A 22,572-nucleotide genomic window follows, 5' to 3' on the forward strand; every position below is an offset into this window, starting at 1 on the left:
GTATAGCCAGTTTCATACGTTTATCTATCTATCTATCCATCTATTGTCGGATGCCTCAATCTCGTGAGGGGTGGCCGCAAACAAATCGCCTCCATGTCGCTCTGTTCTCCGCCTTTTCGCTGCCCTCCTCCTAGCTCACACACCCCTCTCTCATATACCTCTCCACTCCATCCCTCCACCTCTTCCTCGGCCTCCCCCTCCCTCTCCCCCCCTAAACCTCACTCATATACACTCTCCTAGATAGGCTCTCGCTCTCCATCCTCTTCACATGGCCAAACCCCCTCAGTGTAATTTTCCTAACGCTTTCTATCACATCCTCATCCACAACACAACGTTCCTGCGCTTCCTCATTTGTCAGTCTGTTACTCCATGTATCTCCGCATGCTCCTATCAGATAATTCGTTTCCACTGTTCTCGTTTTTGACTTGTGGCCTTCCAACGAGGTCGAAGCTTCACATCCATACGTTGGAGTTGGTATAGCAATACCATCATGCAGCGACTTTTTTACTGCCATGCTCATTTCCTTATTTTCTTGTCACTGCTTTCAAAGAAGCAGCAACCTTTCTTCCCTACTGTACCCTTTCAAGCACTTCATCCTCCAAGCTTCCATACTTATTTATCACACTACCCATGTACTTAAATGTACTAATATTTTCCATTTCCTCATCATCCAAACTCACTGTGCATTCAGTAACTTCATTTCTCTCGTAGACCGTAACATTACTCTTCCCTACAGTCGTAATGGACGCAGGATCGAATCCCGGCTGAGGCAGGTTACAGTTTATGGATCTGATTTTCATCAAAAGCAGACTTTACTGACCTACCAGAAGACCTGCCGACATGTAAAAATACCCTCGCTAATACCAGTACACCAGCCCTGTATGAGACAGCCCTAGCATGTATTCAGTATGGACGGTGGGTGTAAGCACCGAAGTGATGACAGGTGGAGGTGTAGCTGGACTACAAGGCTTTGAGATAGGCCCTCAAGCCTTTGCCCAGAGTTGGATACATAAAAAAAAAAATAATAAATCATTCTCCAAGCCTTGCAGTTCCCCTTCATCTTCACTTAACTATACAGTGTACAATGTCGTCTGCAAACAACAGAAAAGGCAGTTTCCAAATGATGCCCCCTCTCATTAGGAGGGCTTCCATATTGAAGCAGTGATTGTAATCATTGCCCTACTTTGTATCTCTTATATATCCCCATCCATATACAGACTGAACACCCATGAAGACATGACACATCCCAGTTTCAATCCAACATTCAGGCAGAAAAATTCACTAAGGTCACCATCCTTACGAACGGCAGCCTTAACGCCCTCATACGTACATTCCTTGTTTATTCACTCTGTCATATGCTTTCCCCAAAGCCATGAAGGCCGCATACAACTACTTTCCTTTCTCTAGAAACTTTTCCATTAAAAAACCTAAAAATAAATATTTGATCTACACAATCTCCTTCCCTCCCAAAACCTTCCTGTTCTTCTTCAATTAATTCCTCTGTTATTTCCCTAACCCTGTTAGTATCTTGCCATGTACCTTTCCTACTACAATAAGAAGACAAATGTCCCAGTGATTATTACACACTTCTTTTTCGCCTTTTCCTTTGTACAGGGGAACAGTTATCCCTGACCTCCAATGTTTCGAGATTCTACATTCCTCCCAGGCCAATCTGCAAATCTTCCATATCCATTCTACTACTGTCTCTCCCTCATGCTTCAGCATGTCACCACACACTCCATCAAATCCTGGGGCTTTCCCTATTTTGACTTTCTTCATTGCGTGCACTGCTTCCTTCGTAATGATTTCATCCTCGCTTCTCATCGTCTTCCTTCTCGCATCCTTTCCTTGGCGACCTATATTCGCACTACTTTCATTCTTTTTGTTTAACAATTCCCTTCTCCACTATTACTCTACCACTTTTATTTGTCACTCTCCCAGTTTATCACCCTGTCTAACTCTCTTTATTTCCTTCCGGAACATATTCTTTTATTTCCTCCACTTTACACTTTTATTTTTTTTCAAATTCCTCATCCATTCTTTTCTTACTCTACTCTCCCTTATAAATCTTTTCACCTCTCTCTTCCTTTTTACATATAACTCTGTCTTCTTTCTCTCAACTTCCACCATGCCTCTGCTTCCCAGCCACTCACTGTATGCTTTCTTCTTCCGCGCGACGGCTTGTCTCACTCTTCATTCCGCCATGCCGTTCCTTTCACTCTCTTTTGTCTTCTCTTCGTCCAACACTCTACCTCACATGCTGCACAGATTTCTTTTTAGTGAATATCTTGCACACACCTTCCACCCCTATCTTCTCCAAATCATATTTACCCAACCGCTCCTCCACATCTCTCTCATGTTCTGCCTTTCTTCCATCCTCTTGAAATCTTTCTACCCTTCTTGTATGGACTATTTCCTCCTGTCCTTCTCTCCTCCTATTCGTCCATCTCATTTGTAACTTGACTTTCACCACCACCGAGGGGTGGTCTGAAAGTCCACTCCCCCAACCTCTGTATGCCCTGGCATCCATTACATACCTTCTCATTCTCCCATCCAGTCTCATATAATCAATCACTGCTTTCCGTTCATTCATCTTCATGTGTAATTATAGCTATTATCATTATATAGGAGTAATTGTATATCACATACTGTTGTTATGGCCAATGTCATGCGAGTATGTAATTATAGCCAAAATTTAGCCAAAATAACGTCCATTGTACATTCCACGATAATGATATGGCGTTCACTCATTATCGCAAATATGTGGTGAGTGACAGCCAGTGACATCAGTATGTCATTATATCTAGTGTCATTACATCGTATTTATAGTATATCACATGGTACTGACATTTGATGCTGGGATACTTCGCAAAAATATTATGACATTTCACATGCACGGTACTGTATAGCAATATAGCATTATTTTACAGTGGCAGAGATTCGGCAAACTGATTATCATTACCTTACTGAACATGAAATTTAGTTGTAGTTAGAGCTTATTTTCTGCAATGGGGGGGGAGGGGAGGACGTCTGGAGATCTATTACCATGAGTTCTCTTTATGATCTCACTGTTTTTTTTTTTGTTTGTTTGTTTGTTTTTTTATCATATTCACTATGTACGGTATGGGAGTGCTTTCATATCTGTCTGCTTGGGTTTAAATGAGTTTCACAATATTGTGGTGTCTGGTGTGGTGTCTAGCGCAGTGTTTCTTAAAATGTGGTCCGTGGACCCTCAGGGGTCCGTGGACCCCCAGGGGTCCGTGGAACGTTCCAAGGGATCCGGAGGCTAATTTGAGTATCAGATAAAACATATTATGCAAAATGAATAATATTATGACAGTTTTGTGAAGTAAAATTTTATGAGTTATGTTCAAGTTAAGCTTTTGATAAATATTTCAGTAACAATTTTAGTATATTATAGCCTACAAACACCTTTAAACTCAAGAGGTAGGGTAGGAGAGAAATCTACTCATAATTAAGGGTCCGCCACATGATTAGTTTTTATAAAAGGGATCCGCTGCACAAGAAAGTTTAAGAACCACTGATCTAGCGGAAGGAAGAAACGAAAACGAGAGAAAATGAGTAAGTTAAGGCCGAAGTCTGTGGTCTGTTTGTGGTCTGTGAGATGTAGACTGCAGCACCAGTCGAACAGGGCAGTACTCCCGAGGTGGATGGCAAGCTGGTGATAGGGAGAGCTTGAGCTCCCGTTTCACCAGCCCTCAGGACTTAATCCTGACCATCTCCCTTTGCTGAACATTTTCAGTGCATTCACTTACACAGAGAGTAGGCCAGCATGCTCTCAAAATACATCTACCTTCAACTGTCTACACCACACTACACACGCATAACATATCACACCTTCTATTCACTGTCTTAAGCAATGGCTGCTGCAATGTTACTATCAAATGAGGTGGTGCCTTGGATTGCCACCACTGGCAGGGTACAGCTGGCGGCACAGGAACTCTCGGTCTCCATCAAGCGACTGTTCCGGCAGCGGCTCTTGAAATTTCCAATGATGCTCATCAGCGGAGATGTGAAAGTGTGGCCTTATTCTTCACCAACATACGCGGCCTTAGCACAAATTTAAACTCAGTTCATTTTTCCTTCAATCCATATCCCCTCTGGCCCTTTTCCTCACAGAACAACAAATCTCACCCTCTACTGATATATCCCCATTTTGTTTTCCCGGTTACCATCTCCTTACAAACTTCCGTAACAAGGGTGGCACCTGTTGTTATATCAAATCCCAATATGCGGTTGACACAATTATAAACCTCACTTCATCAAGTTTTGATTACTCATTGTATAAACTAAATTGTCAAAATATTACCAAATATATCTGCATAGTCTATCGTTCCCCCAATGCTTCTTTGGAACCCAGTGCATTTGATTACATATCTACACAGTTGACTAACCTTAACCTTCCCTTAGCACTGAAATTACCATTTTGGGTGATTTTAACATACATAATGTTGAATGGTTATTGCATTCTGCCAGGACTGATGACGCTGGTCTAGAGTGCGAGCTGTTTACAGAATCGTTTAATCTCACCCAGCTGGTAAAGCAACCAACCAGATTACCTGATAATCCTGACCATAATGTCCATATCTTGGATTTTCTTGACAAATAATCCAGATCATTACAGGATAGAGGTACTGTCACCACTTGGATCCTCTGACCACAATTTCATCAAAGCTTCTTTAGTTAACCCCCCCTCACCTCCCCGTTCTGAACTTGTCAGGGTGACCCGATGGCACTTTGATAGGGCAAACTGGGATGGATTTAGAAATTATCTTATTGACATTCCATGGCAGTCTTTCTTCTCTAGTGATCCCAATTCTACCTAGTCCCACATTTGCGACTTAATACTAGCTGGTATGGATTTATTCATACCAAGTCAACAGTTCACTAAAAGATCGAACTCTCCAAAATGGTTTGATGGCAACTGTGCCAGAGCAAAAGCCCAAAAGTCATTAGCATATAACTCTTACTTAAAATAAAAAAAACATCTGAATCACTCTCTCAATTAAAATCGCTAGAAATCATGCAAAAGCTGTATTAAATCTATCTAAATCAAACTTTCTTCAAAAGCAAGCATCAAAACTGCTTAACAACCCTAATGACAACAGAATACTCTGGTCAACTCTTAATTCTTTCAATAATAACTTTAACAAATCATCATCCATTCCCCCACTAAAATCTTCTGATGGCAGCATTACAAATGACCCAAGTGCGAAAGCAGATATTTTTGCCAGTATATTTGCCAGAAATTCTACCACAGACGATGCCAGCCAGAACATCCCAGTACTAGAACCTGACTCTCCCGAAATTGCTCCATTTAAAATACAGACAAGATACGTAAAATCTATCCTAGATAATTTACCCACCAGTAAAGCTCCAGGCCCAGATGGAATTCCGCCAATTGTTTTGAAAAAGTGTTCCCCTGAACTTGCCTCTGTTCTAGCTAAAATATTCAGACTATGCATATGTTCTTCTCCATTCCCAAATTCATGGATAGAAGCCAATATCCACCCAATTCCGAAGAAAGGAAGTTCCTCTAGCCCTTCTGATTACAGACCAATAGCAGTCACATCTCTTGGTAAGGTATTTGAAACTTTAATAAATAAGCACATCGTTAAACATCTTGAATCCAACAACTTAATTAGTGATAGACAATATGGTTTTCGCCACGAAAGATCCACCATTGACATAACCTCCTAACTCATACCATCCATCAATCAATTGACCTATATGGGGAAACTCATGCAGTAGCCCTTGGTATTTACTAAAGCTTTCAATAGAGTATGGCACCGATCCCTGCTGTCCAAACTCCCTTGTTATGGACTAACATTTTTTGTTCCTTTGATCGCCTAATATCTCAGTGACAGGAAAATAAGAGTAAAAGTAGATGATGTATATTCCAATTCCCACTCAATTAACGCCGGCGTGCTGCAGAGGTCAGTTCTGGCAAAAACCCTGTTCCTGGTTCATATTAATGATCTCTTATCTGTCACTCACAATCCCATCCACTCATATACAGATGACTCAACACCACATAGTTCATTCACACTCAAACACCCAGTTACAAAGTCTAATGTCTTTACCTCTCAACTCAGTACAGCCATCTCCATAAATCAAGACCAATCTACGATCAGTGAATGGGGACAAAACAACCTTGTCTCATTTAATGCTAGTAAAACTAAATATATACAAATAACTAATAGACAGATAATGCCAGATTGGTATATTACCTTCAATACTACTAATATTCCCATCTCCGAAAGTATTGAAATTCTGTGCGTCTCACTTAACAATGCCCTCAGCTGGACCTCTCATGTTAGATCACTTGCTAAAACCGCCTCAAAGAAACTTGGATTAATGTACAGAGTCCGAAACTTCTTCACTGAGGAGCAGTTAGCTGTAATTTATAAGAGTCATGTGCGCTCTCAGCTTGAATATTCCTCACCCTTGTGGAATGGATGTGGAGAGGTTGCATTAAAACAACCAGACAAAATTCAGAAGAAGGCTCTTAGCATTATTAACAACCCTGCCATTACAATTAAACTATCTCCACTACAAGTAAGAAGGGATGTTGCCTCCCTTGCATTATTCTACAGATATTTTTATGACAAATGCTCAGATGAAGTTGCGTCCATGGTGCCACCTCTCCATGCCTTCCCTCGTGCTACAATGGCATCTGGTAGCGCTCATGACTGGAATGTCACTCAGCCATATTGCAGAACTTCTGCCTATCAGAATTCTTTCTTGCCCCGTACTGCATCTCTTTGGAACTCGCTTCCAAACCTGAAGACATTCAACCACGTTACCTGGCATTAAAAACTCCACCTGAAGACATTCAACCACGTTACCTGGCTCCCTCACAGTCCCAAGTTCACCTCCTTCTTAATGATTGTGTTGTGGCTGACCAGGTCGAATGCTTTGGTGAAGTCCACAAATGTCAATACTACTGATGTTTTTCGTTGTTCCTGATTGCGATAAAAGGAGTCCAGGAAACTAACAAGACAAAGTGCTATAGAGGAGGACTTCATATTTACAGATTGCTGAGAATCTACTGATTCTGTGATGAGAGTGTAGGCTTAGTCAAACATAAACAATTCGCAAAGAAGACTATGTGAATTATATCCACTGGATGTAGTCTGTCAAGGGATTCTGGATTTGGTAGTTTTGGAAATTGAATTACATACGCTTTCTTCCATGCTTTGTTGAATTTACCTTGTCTAAGTGAGGCATTTATTATGGAGGTCAGAGATGTGGCTAGATCAAGCATAAATTCCTTGTACGGCTTAACTTGTGGATCAGTTGGTGTGTTTAAGTGTTTGTTTTTTAGAGACTTGAGACACCTTTTAACTTGATACTCCCCAACCCTGACAGGAGGGAAGGGGGCAAGGAAGTATGCTGGTAAAGAGTTGTGGTCAAGTACTGACAGTCGCTAGCGTGTACTGGCAAAAGTCGCTACTGATTGTGGGTGAAGTTTTCTAGTTACTAAGCTCATTATCACAAAGTGTGTGTGTGTGTGTGTGTGTGTGTGTGTGTGTGTGTGTGTGTGTGTGTGTGTGTGTGTGTGTGTGTGTGTGTGTGTGTGTGTGTGTGTGTGTGTGTGTGTGTGTGTGTGTGTGCGTGCGTGCGTGCGTGCGTGCGTGCGTGCGTGCGTGTGTGTGTGTGTGTGTGTGTGTGTGTGTGTGTGTGTGTGTGTGTGTGTGTGCTTCCAATTTGTCACTCAGCGACCACCCCAAGACTGACTGCAAACAATCACTGATGGCCGAACAGATATTGAAGAAGTACAAGAGGGCAGCTAGGGTGGGCGTGTAGAAGAAAATCGCTGAAAAATTCCCGGCTGTAGAGGAGCTGGAAACTGTCACGTTACCAAAGCAGGTTAAATATTGAGGCATGTAATCCCTGAACTGGCATATTAATAATCTCCAATGCTGTATTATTGCATAATTATTTATATCCAACAAAAACACACAAATCAAGTACTTACAGTCCGTTTAGAGGAAAGCGGTCAAGAGGTTAATGAGGTGCTTAGCGTAGCCCTCGTAACAATCCTTCCCAGAAGTTTACTAAAGAGCCACTAAAAGTACTATCTTAATAATAAGTCTTCCAACAAAAGCAAAAATATGAATACTCACAGATAATATTGAGCAAGGAGACGAAGAAGTCATCGAGGTCCTTTGCGTAGCCCTCCTAAAATAATTCCCAGATATCTCCAGAAGTACCAGATGAGTAATACCTTCTACTTCTATCACATAAACATCTTGTCAGTCTCCAATAAAACACCTAAAAATCGAAAACTCACAGTTAATTCCAAGGAAGGATGCCAGGAGGTCAGCAAGATCCTTAGCGTATCCCTCGTAACGATCACTGCCAGTGTAGTTACCGTCCTGCCTCATCATCAAGAACGGCTTCTCCTGTGAACACAGAAATCACGCCCGATTCATCAACACATAATGTATTGAGTCCACATAGCATTATTTTCAACTGGCTTACCACAGCTAAAATTCTTTGTTTAGAATAATGAGAGAGAGAGAGAGAGAGAGAGAGAGTGTGTGTGTGTGTGTGTGTGTGTGTGTGTGTGTGTGTGTGTGTGAAGGGAGGTAGGACACAAACATACCAGTATCGATGTAACGATGTAGGACCTATTAGTCATCACCCGGTCAGTCATGTGACTCGTGTATTTGACCGCCATTGTTTCCAGTCCTCGGGAGTCACTCCACCTTCCGATCTGAAACAAATAAGGGAATATTAAGTTTTCGAAGTAGACAAGATTGGAAACTTCTCCCTCTTCTCTCCTCCCTAAACAATTCTATCTCTCCCTCTCCAGTCCCTTTTCCCTTTCTCTCTCCTCACAATCCCCCTCCTCTCTCCAGTCAGTTCTGTTCGTCCTCCTTCAGCCATTATTTCTTTCCGGTCTACATGTTTCCTTCTTTTACTCCTCCACTTCATCACCCCCATTCCTATGATTGTCTCTTTTCTCCTTTTACACTTTCCAATAAAATGTCCACGCAAGTTCTTCTGTTATGCGTGGTGTTCCTTCCGACATTTTCATTGCCGGCTTCAGCTAGAGTGTTTGGAGGGTGGGGAAGAGCCTTCTTTACTATCCTTATCTCATTCTAGTGGTTTAGTCCTTCTTTTTAGGAGCCGTCAACCCTATGACAAATCATCAACACTTTCATTATATTGGCTTCAAGTTAGATCAACATTGTTGCAGTTATTTTCTTCATACACAGAAAAGCACGTCCGATTTAACACGTGCTCTGTGACCTTCGTCATTTGACTTACTGTTTTCTGAATCAAGGTACTTCTTCTAGGCTGACACTCAAACCATCGACTAAGTGTGGTGATGTTCGGACAATAAACGTAAACTGATCCTGTTGCGTCAGAATTTGATCTATCCTGTGACCTTGACCTGCGCCCGGTCATTATACAAAAGAATATATTAACCTCATGGCTGAATCTTACCTCTTTCACAAAATTTGGTTAGGAATAAATAAAATAGTTATTTTGTTCACACACACACACACACACACACACACACACACTGTTACATAGCCTATGATTTCATCATCCTTTGTGTAATTTTAACGCACAGTTGCTGCATGTTTGATCACGAGCGTGTTCTGCCTCAGTCCCCCCCTTCTACCGTTATAGTAGAGTAAGTCGTTCTCTCTGTTATTCAAAGCGGGATTGTCAACTCTTTGTCCCCATAGCTTTATTTGCGCGTCCTTCTTACAAGTTGTATCAAGCTCTCCTGGCCCCTATATAATGAGCTCAGTCTCTGCATCATTGCCACTTAGATCTGCTCCTCATTTTGTTCACATCTCTGTCCTTCCCCTGTACAGATATTATTATTGTGAGTGCTCAAGAAATCTCCAAACATCTAGCAGCTGTGTGTAATTTGAGTATAACTGTTGTATTTTTTCTTGTACTGTGTAGCATAAGGTTAATTCTTAGGCCTAGTGAGGTTTTTAATTAATGTTGGGTTTTGTGTCAGTCATTTTTTGTAATAGTTTGTATCTGTAATAATTTATCTTGCATTAACTGAACATTACCCGGTGTATTTCTCATTTTATCAGGGCTGACTTAGATAAATTTACTCTTGCTAATTTCGTGTTAATAGAGGCTATTGCAGTTAACCATATATTTAACCTGTTTATTTGCCATTACATTATCCTTATGAGTTCTGAATGTTTTGTTGTTAGTTTGTGCATTAAACTTTAACTTGTAATTTTACCTAACTCTTTTGTTTTGAACCTGGAACTTTACGGGACAGTAGTGACTCTTAGCATTCTCACTTAAAGTGTACGTTATCTTTCTCTGTTCCGTAACATAAATTTGGCGACCTCTTATCAGGATATTCGGGATATTATCATAAGGATATTGCTTGATATTTTGTGACTGTTACTTATTAATTATGTCTACTATTACTACACTTGATGAAGCCAAAGATTTTTTGTCAAATGTGCAAACAGTGTGTGATATAGAAAACAGAACAAAGAATGAACTTAAGATTGTTGCTCAACAATTGGGATTTGTTGTTCGCTCTCATCAGTCTAAAGATCAAATTGTTGCCATGATTAATGAAAGCTTGTTTAATGTAACTCCTCCAAATGAGCAAACGCAGATTGAATTAGCTAAGTTACAGCTAGCCCTGCAGGAGACCCGTGCTAAGGAGGCTGAGTTTCACGCACAAGTTGAACTTGCTAGGATTCAGGCAGACCATGAGTATCGCATGAAACAATGTGGAACTGGATCATCTAGCTCTGATGATTTTGATGTGGCTAAAAATTTTAAACTTGTCCCTCCTTTTAATGAATCTGATTTAACAAAGTATTTTCAGTTGTTTGAGAGGGTAGCTACAGGTTTTAGTTGGCCCAAGGAGTATTGGCCAGTACTCCTTCAAACTGTTCTCACCGGTAAAGCTCAAGTAACTTATGCATCTTTGCCTCAGGATCAATCTGATAATTATGATGTAGTTAAGAGCTTGATTCTTAAGGCCTATGAGCTTGTTCCTGAAGCCTATAGAGTAAAATTTAGGACAACTTATAAGCAAGATAAGCAATCCCATGTTGAGTATGCAAAAATCAAAGAAGATCTGTTAGAGCAGTGGTTAAATTCTAAGAATGTGGATTCTGATTTTGACAAATTTAAGCAGATGATTTTGCTGGAGGACTTCAAAAGGTTTATTTATAAAGATGTAAGCCTATATCTTGATGAGAAAAGAATAGATAATTTGTCTGATGCTGCAGTTTTAGCTGATGAGTATGTTCTCACTCACAAGAGATATTCTAGAGAAAAAGGGAAAGCTGAGAGTAAGTACGTTGCCTCTACTCAGAGTACAGGTAACAGGAAAGAGAATAAAGATGATGTTTCTCAGGAAGTAAATACCAGCTTCACCTCTAGATTTCAGAAAAGTAAATGTACTTATTGTAGTAAGCTTGGTCATACTACGGAGAGATGTTTCAGGAGACAGCGTGATGTGAACAAAAAGGAGTCTTTAAATATTCAGTCAATTGGTCTAGTGTCCACTCTTGAGAGTTCCCAGAATTCTTTAACTGAGTTAACTGAACCTGCTTTGAGGGGTAACTTAAATTCTCATGATGGAGCTCCTCTTTTGAGCAGTAACGTGGGTGACACTCTCAAGAGTTCATGTGCTAATTTCCTGTCTGATGGTTTTGTCAGTCCTCTGGACAGTAATGACAGGAAATCAGTTAAAATATATCGTGATACAGGTGCTTGCCAAGCCCTTATGCTGACCAGTGTTCTAGGCTCTAATGTTAATTCCTCTGATGAAACTGTAATCTTACAAGGTGTAGGGAATAATTACTTCTCTGTCCCTCTGTGCAGAGTGAATTTAGAGTCTGGTTTTGTTAATGGTTCCGTTATGGTTGGGTTGGTTGAGACACTCCCAACGTCAGGTGTAACTTTCTTACTTGGAAATGATATTGGTGGAAGTCAAGTGTGTCCAGCTCCTCAGTTGTCTAGTGAGCCAGTGGCTGTGTCCCAGGATTGTGATGTCCCTGATGTGTTCCCTGCATGTGCTGTCACTAGGGCTAAGTCTAAAGTTACTGGTGATTTAGAGGATAATGATGATGATGATGTTATCTTAGCTGACACTTTTCTTGCTAATTTGGACCACTCACCAGATGAGGCAGTACCCCGTAGTGTTGATAATTTGTCTCGTCAAGAGTTGGTTGAGTTGCAGGTTGCTGACCCTGAGTTGAAAGGTCTAGCTAACTCTGCTTACAGTGAAGAAGAGTCAGCCGGTGCTTCTACTTGTTATTATGTAAAGTCAGGAGTACTTATGAGGAAGTGGAGACCCCCAACAGCATCAGCCGACTGTGAATGGGAGGTTGTACATCAAGTTGTCATCCCTCGTGTTTGTAGGCAGGATATCATTAGAGTGGCTCATGATTCCAGTTTGGCAGGACACCTTGGAGTGAGGAAGACTGTGGCACACATTTTGAAACACTTCTACTGGCCAGGTATCTTCAGGGATGTTTCCTGGTATTGTAAGTCTTGTCACACCTGTCAAGTTGTGGGGAAGTGTAATCAGACCGAAAAGGTTGCACGTCTAGTTCCCATTCCTCCTTTTGAGGCGCCTTTCACCCGTGTGTTGGTGGATATTGTGGGCCCTCTTCCTAAGACTTCTTCAGGATTTTCTTATGTGTTGACCCTGATTGATATGGCTACTCGTTATCCTGAAGCCATTCCACTTAGAAATATCTCAGCAAAGAACGTGGTTAAGGAAATGCTAGGGTTCTTCACAAAGTTTGGTCTGCCCAAGGAGGTACAGTCAGACCGGGGAAGTAATTTCATGTCAAACGTCTTCAAGCAGTCTCTGAAAGAGTTGGGCATCACCCAGATCACGTCTTCAGCTTACCATCCCCAGACCCAAGGAGCGTTGGAGAGATATCATCAAACACTCAAATCGATGCTCAAGAAATACTGTTTGGAACATCAGAAAGACTGGGATAAAGATCTTCCATTCGTTGTGTTTGCTGCAAGAGAATCTCCAAATGAATCACTGGGCTTCTCACCTTTTGAACTACTGTTTGGCCATGAAGTAAGAGGACCCCTTAAGTTACTCAAGGAATGCTGGCTGTCGGAGGAAGATGACGTCAACCTGCTGGAGTATGTGATGAAGTTCAAAGAACGGCTGTCCACTGCTTTACAGCTGGCGAGAGAGAATTTAGGAGCTGCTCAGGAGAAGATGAAGACTTGGTATGATAAGAAGTCCAGGTTACGCCACTTTCAGCCAGGAGATCAGGTTTTGATTCTGCTACCAGTTCATGGGCAACCTCTTCAAGCCAAGTTTAGTGGCCCTTGTTTCGTGGAGAAGAAACTCAGTGATGTCAACTATGTCATCGCCACACCAGATCGTAGAAAGAGCAAGCAACTATGTCACATCAACATGCTAAAGTTATATCACAGGCAGGACGAAAATAATCCAGTCTGCACTGTAGCTGTTCCACCCGAGTCTACAAGTGAAGTTCTCCCATGCAGCATGAGCCTGAGTGATAGTTTGGGGAAGAATCCTGATATCATGAATGATCTCCAGACTAAGCTTTCTCATCTACCTCCCAAGGAAAGGCAGGAGTTTTCGGCATTACTGCAGGAGTACCCGCAAGTGTTCCGTGCTACTCCAGGAAGAACCACTGTGTTGATGCATGATGTCGATGTTGGAGACGCAAAGCCAATTAAATTGCCTCCTTACCGTGTGAACCCAGTGAAAGTTCCTCTCATCCAGAAGGAGCTTGGCTACCTGTTGGACCACAAGATGATTGAGCCCTGTCAGAGCGAGTGGAGTTCTCCTGTCACTCTAGTCCCTAAGCCAGGTGGGTCACAGCGGCTTTGCATCGACTACAGACGTGTTAATCAGATAACCAAAACAGACACTTACCCTCTCCCTCGTGTGGAAGATTGCATAGACAAGATCGGAAAGGCTAGGTACATAAGTAAGTTTGATTTGTTAAAGGGATACTGGCAAGTACCTATGACTGAACGTGCTAGGGAGATCTCATGTTTTGTAACACTAGGAAAGACTTTTGCATGTTCTGTAATGCCATATACAGATTGTTTTAGAGTAATAAGAAATTTCCTTTGTAAATTTCTTTTTTCTTTGTGGGGAGGTGTTACATAGCCTATGATTTCATCATCCTTTGTGTAATTTTAACGCACAGTTGCTGCATGTTTGATCACGAGCGTGTTCTGCCTCAGTCCCCCCCTTCTACCGTTATAGTAGAGTAAGTCGTTCTCTCTGTTATTCAAAGCGGGATTGTCAACTCTTTGTCCCCATAGCTTCATTTGCGCGTCCTTCTTACAAGTTGTATCAAGCTCTCCTGGCCCCTATATAATGAGCTCAGTCTCTGCATCATTGCCACTTAGATCTGCTCCTCATTTTGTTCACATCTCTGTCCTCCCCTGTACAGATATTATTATTGTGAGTGCTCAAGAAATCTCCAAACATCTAGCAGCTGTGTGTAATTTGAGTATAACTGTTGTATTTTTTCTTGTACTGTGTAGCATAAGGTTAATTCTTAGGCCTAGTGAGGTTTTTGATTAATGTTGGGTTTTGTGTCAGTCATTTTTTATAATAGTTTGTATCTGTAATAATTTATCTTGCATTAACTGAACATTACCCGGTGTATTTCTCATTTTATCAGGGCTGACTTAGATAAATTTACTCTTGCTAATTTCGTGTTAATAGAGGCTATTGCAGTTAACCATATATTTAATCTGTTTATTTGCCATTACATTATCCTTATGAGTTCTGAATGTTTTGTTGTTAGTTTGTGCATTAAACTTTAACTTGTAATTTTACCTAACTCTTTTGTTTTGAACCTGGAACTTTACGGGACAGTAGTGACTCTTAGCATTCTCACTTAAAGTGTACGTTATCTTTCTCTGTTCCGTAACAACACACACACACACACACACACACACACACACACACACACACACACACACACTTGTAAGAGGCTCAGAAACCGAGTACTTGTGTAAAATAAAGCAGGTGAATAAGTTCTGAAGATGAAAATATATGTGGACTTTAGTGCAAGATAAACACGTGGGAGGGCAAGCTGTGTACTCGTAGGTGAATGAGTTAACAATAAAATTGGTGAGCACACTGTTTACAATTGATAGATGTGGGAGAATGAGCTATTTTTTGAACAATTAGCAGGGCTTTGTTGGTGAGTGTGTTTTGTGGTGAGAGAGAGAGAGAGAGAGAGAGAGAGAGAGAGAGAGAGAATCTTTGAAGGTGGGTGGCAAGATTTTAACCCCTTGTATCCGACCACGTCCATTTCTAATTTATTCCAAGAATTGTCAAACGATTTTCTTCAACGTAGTAATTATATGTAGCAATGAATGAGTTATTACAGACATTATCTAAAACCAGCAATTAAAAAAAAAAAAAACTCTCTTAATCCAAAAATCCCCTGAGGGTAGGGAGAAAAAAGCAAAAGACAACAGGAACTGAATGAAGTAGGTGGATATGTATGATTGAATGGGTTCAGCACTAAAGTGAAATGCATTTATATAAGTGAATGAGCTGTAAGGATAGATGGATGGAAATGCAGAAGGCCAAGCGATACGTGGATATGTATGAATGACTGAACTCCAAAGACAGATGGAAGTGGATGACTGAGCTCTAAAAGTAAGTAAAGGACAATATATAAGTGAAGTCTGGAGGTGGGTGGGTGAGCAGGGAGCTGTGATGAAGGACAGCTTTGGAGGGGGTAAACGGCGTTCTTAGTGTGAATAATGACATCTAAGGAGTCAGTACAGTTTCACGCTTCAATACCGTGGCTTCGAACCAGCTGGGGGTAAAACCGTGAATAATACGGTGTGTAAAGGCCCTTACATACGATCAATGGGCATCTCTGATGTTCGAGCATGGCGACGGAAAATGAGTGGAAAATGATCGGATAGACGCCATCCCTATTTCACCTTCACAGTTTATAGCGTGTTTAGCTACCATGCTTCGGAATAGACGAGTAGTGTGCTCAGACGTCACGGGTGCCCACAGATTGTGTGGAAGAGCTTAAAGGAAAAAGCAGCCCTGCTACAACCTAACCACCTCTCTCTCTCTCTCTCTCTCTCTCTCTCTCTCACACACACACACACACACACACACACACACACACACACACACACACACGTACGTACATTACCTCAAATCCTTCCATCATCATCTCTCTCTCTCTCTCTCTCTCTCTCTCTCTCTCTCTCTCTCTCTCTCTCTCTCTCTCTCTTTCTGGCTGAATCGGTAGAGAGGCGGCCTGCAGTCTGATGGACCCAGGCTCGAATCCCGGCTGGGGCAGGGAACAGTTTAAGGATTTGAATTTCATAACAAGCAGACTTTGCTGATCTACCAGATGACCCGCCGACATGTCATAATAATACCCCCGCTAATACCACTACACAGGTCCTGTATGAGACAGCCCTAGCATGTATTCAATTTGGACGGTGGGTGTTAGCGCCGAAAGTGGTGACATGTGGAGGTGCAGGAGGACTACTGGGCCTTGGGATAGGCTACTACCCCCGAGATATAGGCCCTGAAGCCTTTGCCCAGAGTCGGACACATAAAAAAAGAAAAAATGTAGCCCAACTCCTGCCATCAACATCATCCCTATTCCCCCCCTCCTCTCTCTCTCTCTCTCTCTCTCTCTCTCTCTCTCTCTCTCTTCTTCTTTTTTTTTTTTTTCTTCTTCTTCTTCTTCTTCCATGTCTTCTACCTGTTCCATAATTTCTCTTCTCATGTCCCTCTCTCTCATCAGCTACTGTCTTCCTTCCCTCTATGCTTCGTCCTTTCCCTTCATCATTTTCACTTTCCATCCATTCTTTCTCCTCCTTCTCCTCCTCCTCCCGAGACTTTCATCTTGCTTTTCTCTTCATTTTTTTTCCTCTTCATTATTTTTCTTGCCTATTCAATAAGTATCCCTTTCCGTGCGACATCTTTTTTTAGCTTTATCCTTAGTTATAATAAGCATCAAGAAGGCAGGAAGTAGAGTTTAAAATTATAAATAAGAATAAAATATGGACAGGTGATAGGCTGAGCAACCCTTCAATACGGCCAAACATTTTTAATCACATTTGCTACCTACATATAATTTATTTTAATATACGGGAACTTCTTACTTTAAAAAGCAGTTGCGGAAGAATATTCTGCCCCACATTTTGTATGGCTTGTGGAGATATCTGGCAACTCACTCTGGTAAACAGCTCATACGAACCTCCATGAAAGAACAGTCCGAACCCACTGAAGTAGCTAGTGGATCACACAGTTGCCAAATGTTATTTCCTTTATCATTCATCACGAGCTATGTTTATTATATAGTAAAATGTGTCTATAACAAGAACATTTGTATTCTTAGGTTGAGAAAGAGTATAAGAACAGTACCGCTGACAGACTGTCTGACGTTACATTATCACTCCCCTGAAATATTAGCAAACTAATCTGTCACTCATGGCCACTAACAGTTATCTTTACTTAAGGGCGTGTTTCCGTGACTAATGTCTGTATTGTCTATCAGTGGCAAAAATGCAATGAATAGGCATGACTCACAATATTACACTTGTATGACAGTATCAACATGGATCAGGAAATACGGTGAAAGTTGAATGGCATATGAACCCTTTATATCAGTGGTTTCCAACCTTTTCTGATTCTCGCCCCCCCCTCACTGAATGACACGTTCTCTGCGCCCCCGTTCCTCAAATACTGTATTTTACTGGCATAGTTGGCACATGTCAATAAATATCATAGAATAAAATATACACTTACCTTCACTTGTGTGATGGTTGCACTTATTTCTCTGCGCAGAGTTTCTCAAATCTTGGAGGATATGATGAAACTGAGACCCGTAGTTCTTTTTCTATTGCTAAGCAAGAACGATATTTTGTTTTGAGAACAGCAACAGAACTGAACCCTGATTCACATAAATATATAAGTTTCATAATCCTTAATCTTTGAAATTGTTCATACATTCAGATAACTAGATTTCTTATTCATATCTGAAATATTTTCTCCATATTTAGAAATTACTGAATTCCATCATAATTCATTGTTTTCTGATATAATTACCCTCTTTGTCAACCCTTCGCCCCCCCCTAGGGGGGCGCGCCCCCCAGGATTGGAGACCACTGCTTTATATGAACCAGTTTTCACCGCATGGTCCTTTCGAGTGACATCGAATCTCACGTTAATTATTTATACCCCTATCAATCTATACATTCATGAAATAATTTTTTAATCAAAAAATGGCAAATTTGATATCAACATCAACACCACTTGGATACATAAACATTCATGCGACTTGGTGTAATGTTCTCCAGAAATGTCACAAATATTAAAATATACAGACAACAGCAATAGTAGCATGAGTTATGAATAAGGGACTGCTTGATACTTTAAGAATACGTCATATTCTTAAAGTATCAAGCAGTCCATATAGTACTATATATATATATATATATATATATATATATATATATATATATATATATATATATATATATATATATATATATATATATATATATATTTATATTTATATATATATATATATATATATATATATATATATATATATATATATATATATATATATATATATATATATATAATAAACACAGCTAGTGATGAATAATAAAGAAAATAATTTTAGACAACCCTTGAATGAGTTCGTCCTATTCATTCATGGAAGTTCATATGAGCTGTTTACTATTCAGAGTGAGTTGCCAAATATCTCCACAAGTCATACAAAATGTGGGGCAGAATATTCTTCCGCAACTCAACATCAAGGAAAGTTCCGCATTACCCACTGCTCGGAGCATTGGTAGACGGCAAATAGTCACGAAGCAGCAGCCAGACCCCACATGTCTGGTAACTGTGAGTAACAAAGATGTTAGCAAGGGGTGGGAGGGTTTGGAGAGTTGCTCACGTCACAATATCAATAGTCAATGATTATGCGTTCGACTTATTCTCAAAGTGCAAAAGCTCTATGTTGTTTGCATGGTACCACACTGTTCATCGAGTCTGTCTACATTACTGCATAATTATATAAAACATGTTTTCTGTTAAAGGTATGCTTCTTTGTCTTCGTTTGTAATGTTCGATAGGAATGATAGTTACAGAGACTAATCTTATAATAAGGACTTCCCATGTCATTCTGTCTAAAGGAAAACGAAGAGTTAATTAATTACTTATATAGAGTATTCTTATTTTATTATTACTACACACTACCTTAGACTCTAAGTTCGAGATGAATAATTACCAGAATAACACTGGAAATGTTTGTTGGCGGGTGTTTATAGTGGGATGACAGAGGATGAATAATTAAACATTTATAAGAATTAACACACACACACACACACACACACACACACACACACACACACACATATATATATATATATATATATATATATATATATATATATGGAGCCTCTGTGGTACAGGGGTAAAGTGTGCGCTTCGTACACGGCTGAACCAGGGTTCGCGCCCCACCAGGGTAATAAACTGTGAGAGTGATCACCCGGCCACGTATTGCATTGGCGGACACAAGGGGTGCTGTGGTTGAACCAGTGTCGCTTACTATAAAGTATGCTTGCATCCAGTCGGCTTGCGTGGGCCGATTACACTTGGTTCACAAACTGCACACACATCCAAAGCCACTCCAACACTACAATTACACTTACAAGCACTTCTCACTCTTCATACAATCTCTACCAGACAGCCTAAACCACTTGGTAGAGATACATTGGCTGTATCGTTCCGACTTCGGTCGGGATAGGCCGGTCCTGCTGTACATACTCAAACGGCTGATGGTGATGATGATATATATATGTGCTATGTGTTTTCAGCAAGCCTTAAACAGTGAATCAATACATCATTGATATGAAGATTTCAAAAATAAAAAAATTTAACTCATTCAGTACGATGACGACTTTATATTTTACTACTGCTGTCTCTAAGTGTTCGTAAACACTCTTGTACGGATGGTTCCGAAGCACTCATGAGCCATAACAAATATAATCCCTAGTAACCTCCACGTGCAGAGCATTATTATTATTGTTGCCATTATTATTATTGTTATTATTATTTCAAGCATTTACTTTTATTCCTCAAGCCTTTCTATACCTAAAACATCCCGTAAAATAGGTCGTTAAAACATAACACTATTACTTGAACACAGTCAACAAAGAATCCGATTCTAGATATTCTTGTCTTTCTTTCTTCTTTTTCTTCTTCTTTCTTAGACCCCTCTAACTCTAAAATAGCAAAACCAATCACCCAGCCTTTTCACAGAGCGGAAGCAAGGTAGATATTACCCTCAAACGGTCAAAAGTAATAGGTCGGAAACTGGTCAACTTTCACAGGTTTGGTCCAGATTAGACAAAACTTAGATGAAGGGTAGAAGGTGAGCAAATGGTGATGTATTTTAATTTTGACAGCAGTCAACGGTATTTAAGGTCACAGAGCAATTTAAAACTTTCGGCAGTTTGACTAAAAAGCTTTTACTCACCTTGGATCAATATTGGTGGAACGATTTAAAGCCATACGTATATTAAATTCAACTGTTTTGAAATCAATGGGACAAAAGTCAAGGTCACAAGGAAAGATCAATTGAAAACGCTGTTTATCCAGTTTGAACCAAAAGTAGTGGAGCTGTTCACGGTCATGCAAGAATGAAGTATTTCCTGTTCAAGAACAGTCTGTTAAAGGTCAAGGTCAGAGCTAGGTCAAAAGTTCGGCCACAGGCCGATAGCAAGGAGTGGATGTAGCATTCTCTCTGTGCTCCTTGTCGTTATTTACTAGATGATTTTATTCAGTTCAAGAGATTTTCTGAACTGAAGCGGGTTAGTCAGAACCTTCATTAATTCCTTCCCTACTGTGACGCTCTTCTTCCGTTGAACAACTTCCAAAACCTTCGGAGCTTTCTCACACAGACGCTTTTTAAAAATCAGCAAAATAAGTATTATGCAAGCTGGTACATATGAATGAGATTTATGAGGGGAAAATAAAGTTCCTTTGGGGAGCAGGGCCGGATTAAGCTTAATAGGGACCTGAAGCACAGATCAGCTTGGGGGCCCCCACCCCTGAATGTATATGTACAGTAAGCGACAAGAACAAAAAATAAATAAATTGCTTGTTACTGTTGTTTATTAAAAAATGAAAGTCCACAACTTTTGGTAACTTAAACACTTTTCTTTCTTTCTAGAAAATTCTTCAATGATATCATCAAAATTCAACTAACCCTAAATGTATATGTAAATAACAAGAACAAAAAATAAATAAATTGCTTGTTACTATTGTTTATTCAGAAATCAATGTCCACAACTATTGGTAACTTAAACACTTTTCTAGCTTTCTTTCTAGAAAATTCTTCAATGATATCATCAAAATTTGATGGCATATATAGCTAATTATTTTTATCCTTTGAATCTGGGGACCCCTTAGAGTCTGGGGGCCTGAGGCCAGTGCCTCAAGTGCCTCATGGTTAATCCGGCCCTGTTGGGGAGTGCAGGGTAAGTTGGGTGATTGTAACGAATTCCTGCTCTCTTGCCCTTCAACAACAATCACTTCCGAGAATTTATAACACGATGCATGATGCTTCTTTATGAAAAAGCAGTGTGCCTGGAGGTAGTGCAGAGTATGAGTTAATTTAATAAGGAGAAAACACATTTTCTGCTCTCTACACTAAACCATCCAGAGGAAGCGTGACTGAAAATTTTATTGACAAAGTAATAAGAAATTATTCGCAAGGAGCTTTAACCCGGTTAAGTATTTTTCAGTCTGCTCTTTCCTTTATTATAAGATTAACCTCACATGAAAGAAAACACATCATACGGATGAGATTTTTGAGAAAACTGAAAAATTTGGTGGTGTAGGATATGAGTGGAATTCATAAGGAGAATGCAAAGTTCCCAGTCTTTTCGTTATCAGCATCATTCTTACCGACTTTTATGCATGGTCGCAGAGAGTTTAGACGTGTTTTTCTGGCTCTCCTCTAGTTTTCAGGGCTGCCTCTTCGGCATTAGTTTTGTACACAGCGTTAATAAAAGTTAGGTTAGCTAGTACTCATATTCCTCCCTACCCTTGCTAGAGATATAGTAAGTGTCTATATCTGTTTACTAAGATTACCTTTGCTTACTCGCCCACGGAGGGTCCCCCCCACTGATCGCTCTGGGGCGTGAAGCAACACGGTCGGGCCTCCCTGGAGTGGTTTGAGAGGGCAATCTTAGCCATAGGTGTGTTGCCCTGGGTTTTTTGTCCCTTGATTGTTTTTTCTCCCTCTTCCCACTTCCCCCTTTTAAGGGGAAGTGGTCACTATGGCAGACGCCACTGCTGCCTCATCCCCCTTCAGGGAGGAAGGTGGTCCTGACGACAATGCGACAGTCACACGGACAGACTGCCCTCAGACTAAACGGCCCAGGATACGCCCTCCGCTAGACATTGACGTCAAAAATGCTAGTTTTGTTTTGCTGCACGCGGTTGGTTCTACTCCCCTGTCCAGCCTCAATCCCTTCATTATCAAGAAGGTGATT

At 40.6% G+C, this 22,572-nt stretch overlaps 1 protein-coding gene across 1 annotated transcript in view; it reads right to left on the minus strand.

The window, feature by feature from the left end:
- Window positions 1–22,572, minus strand: part of LOC145411622 (glutamate receptor 1-like) — an 863,839-nt gene that overhangs the window by 38,177 nt on the left and 803,090 nt on the right. Inside the window, exons 10-11 of the mRNA XM_080281630.1 lie at window positions 8,633–8,743; window positions 8,318–8,429 (exon numbers count right to left, since the gene is read on the minus strand). Coding sequence (XP_080137756.1) covers window positions 8,318–8,429; window positions 8,633–8,743 — 223 coding nt within the window. The remainder of the gene's footprint in view (window positions 1–8,317; window positions 8,430–8,632; window positions 8,744–22,572) is intronic.

Source organism: Coenobita brevimanus, chromosome 90 (genome assembly GCF_032717465.1).
Source record: "Coenobita brevimanus isolate Jiangsu-jjx chromosome 90, ASM3271746v2, whole genome shotgun sequence".
NCBI classification, from domain to species: Eukaryota; Metazoa; Arthropoda; class Malacostraca; order Decapoda; family Coenobitidae; genus Coenobita; species Coenobita brevimanus.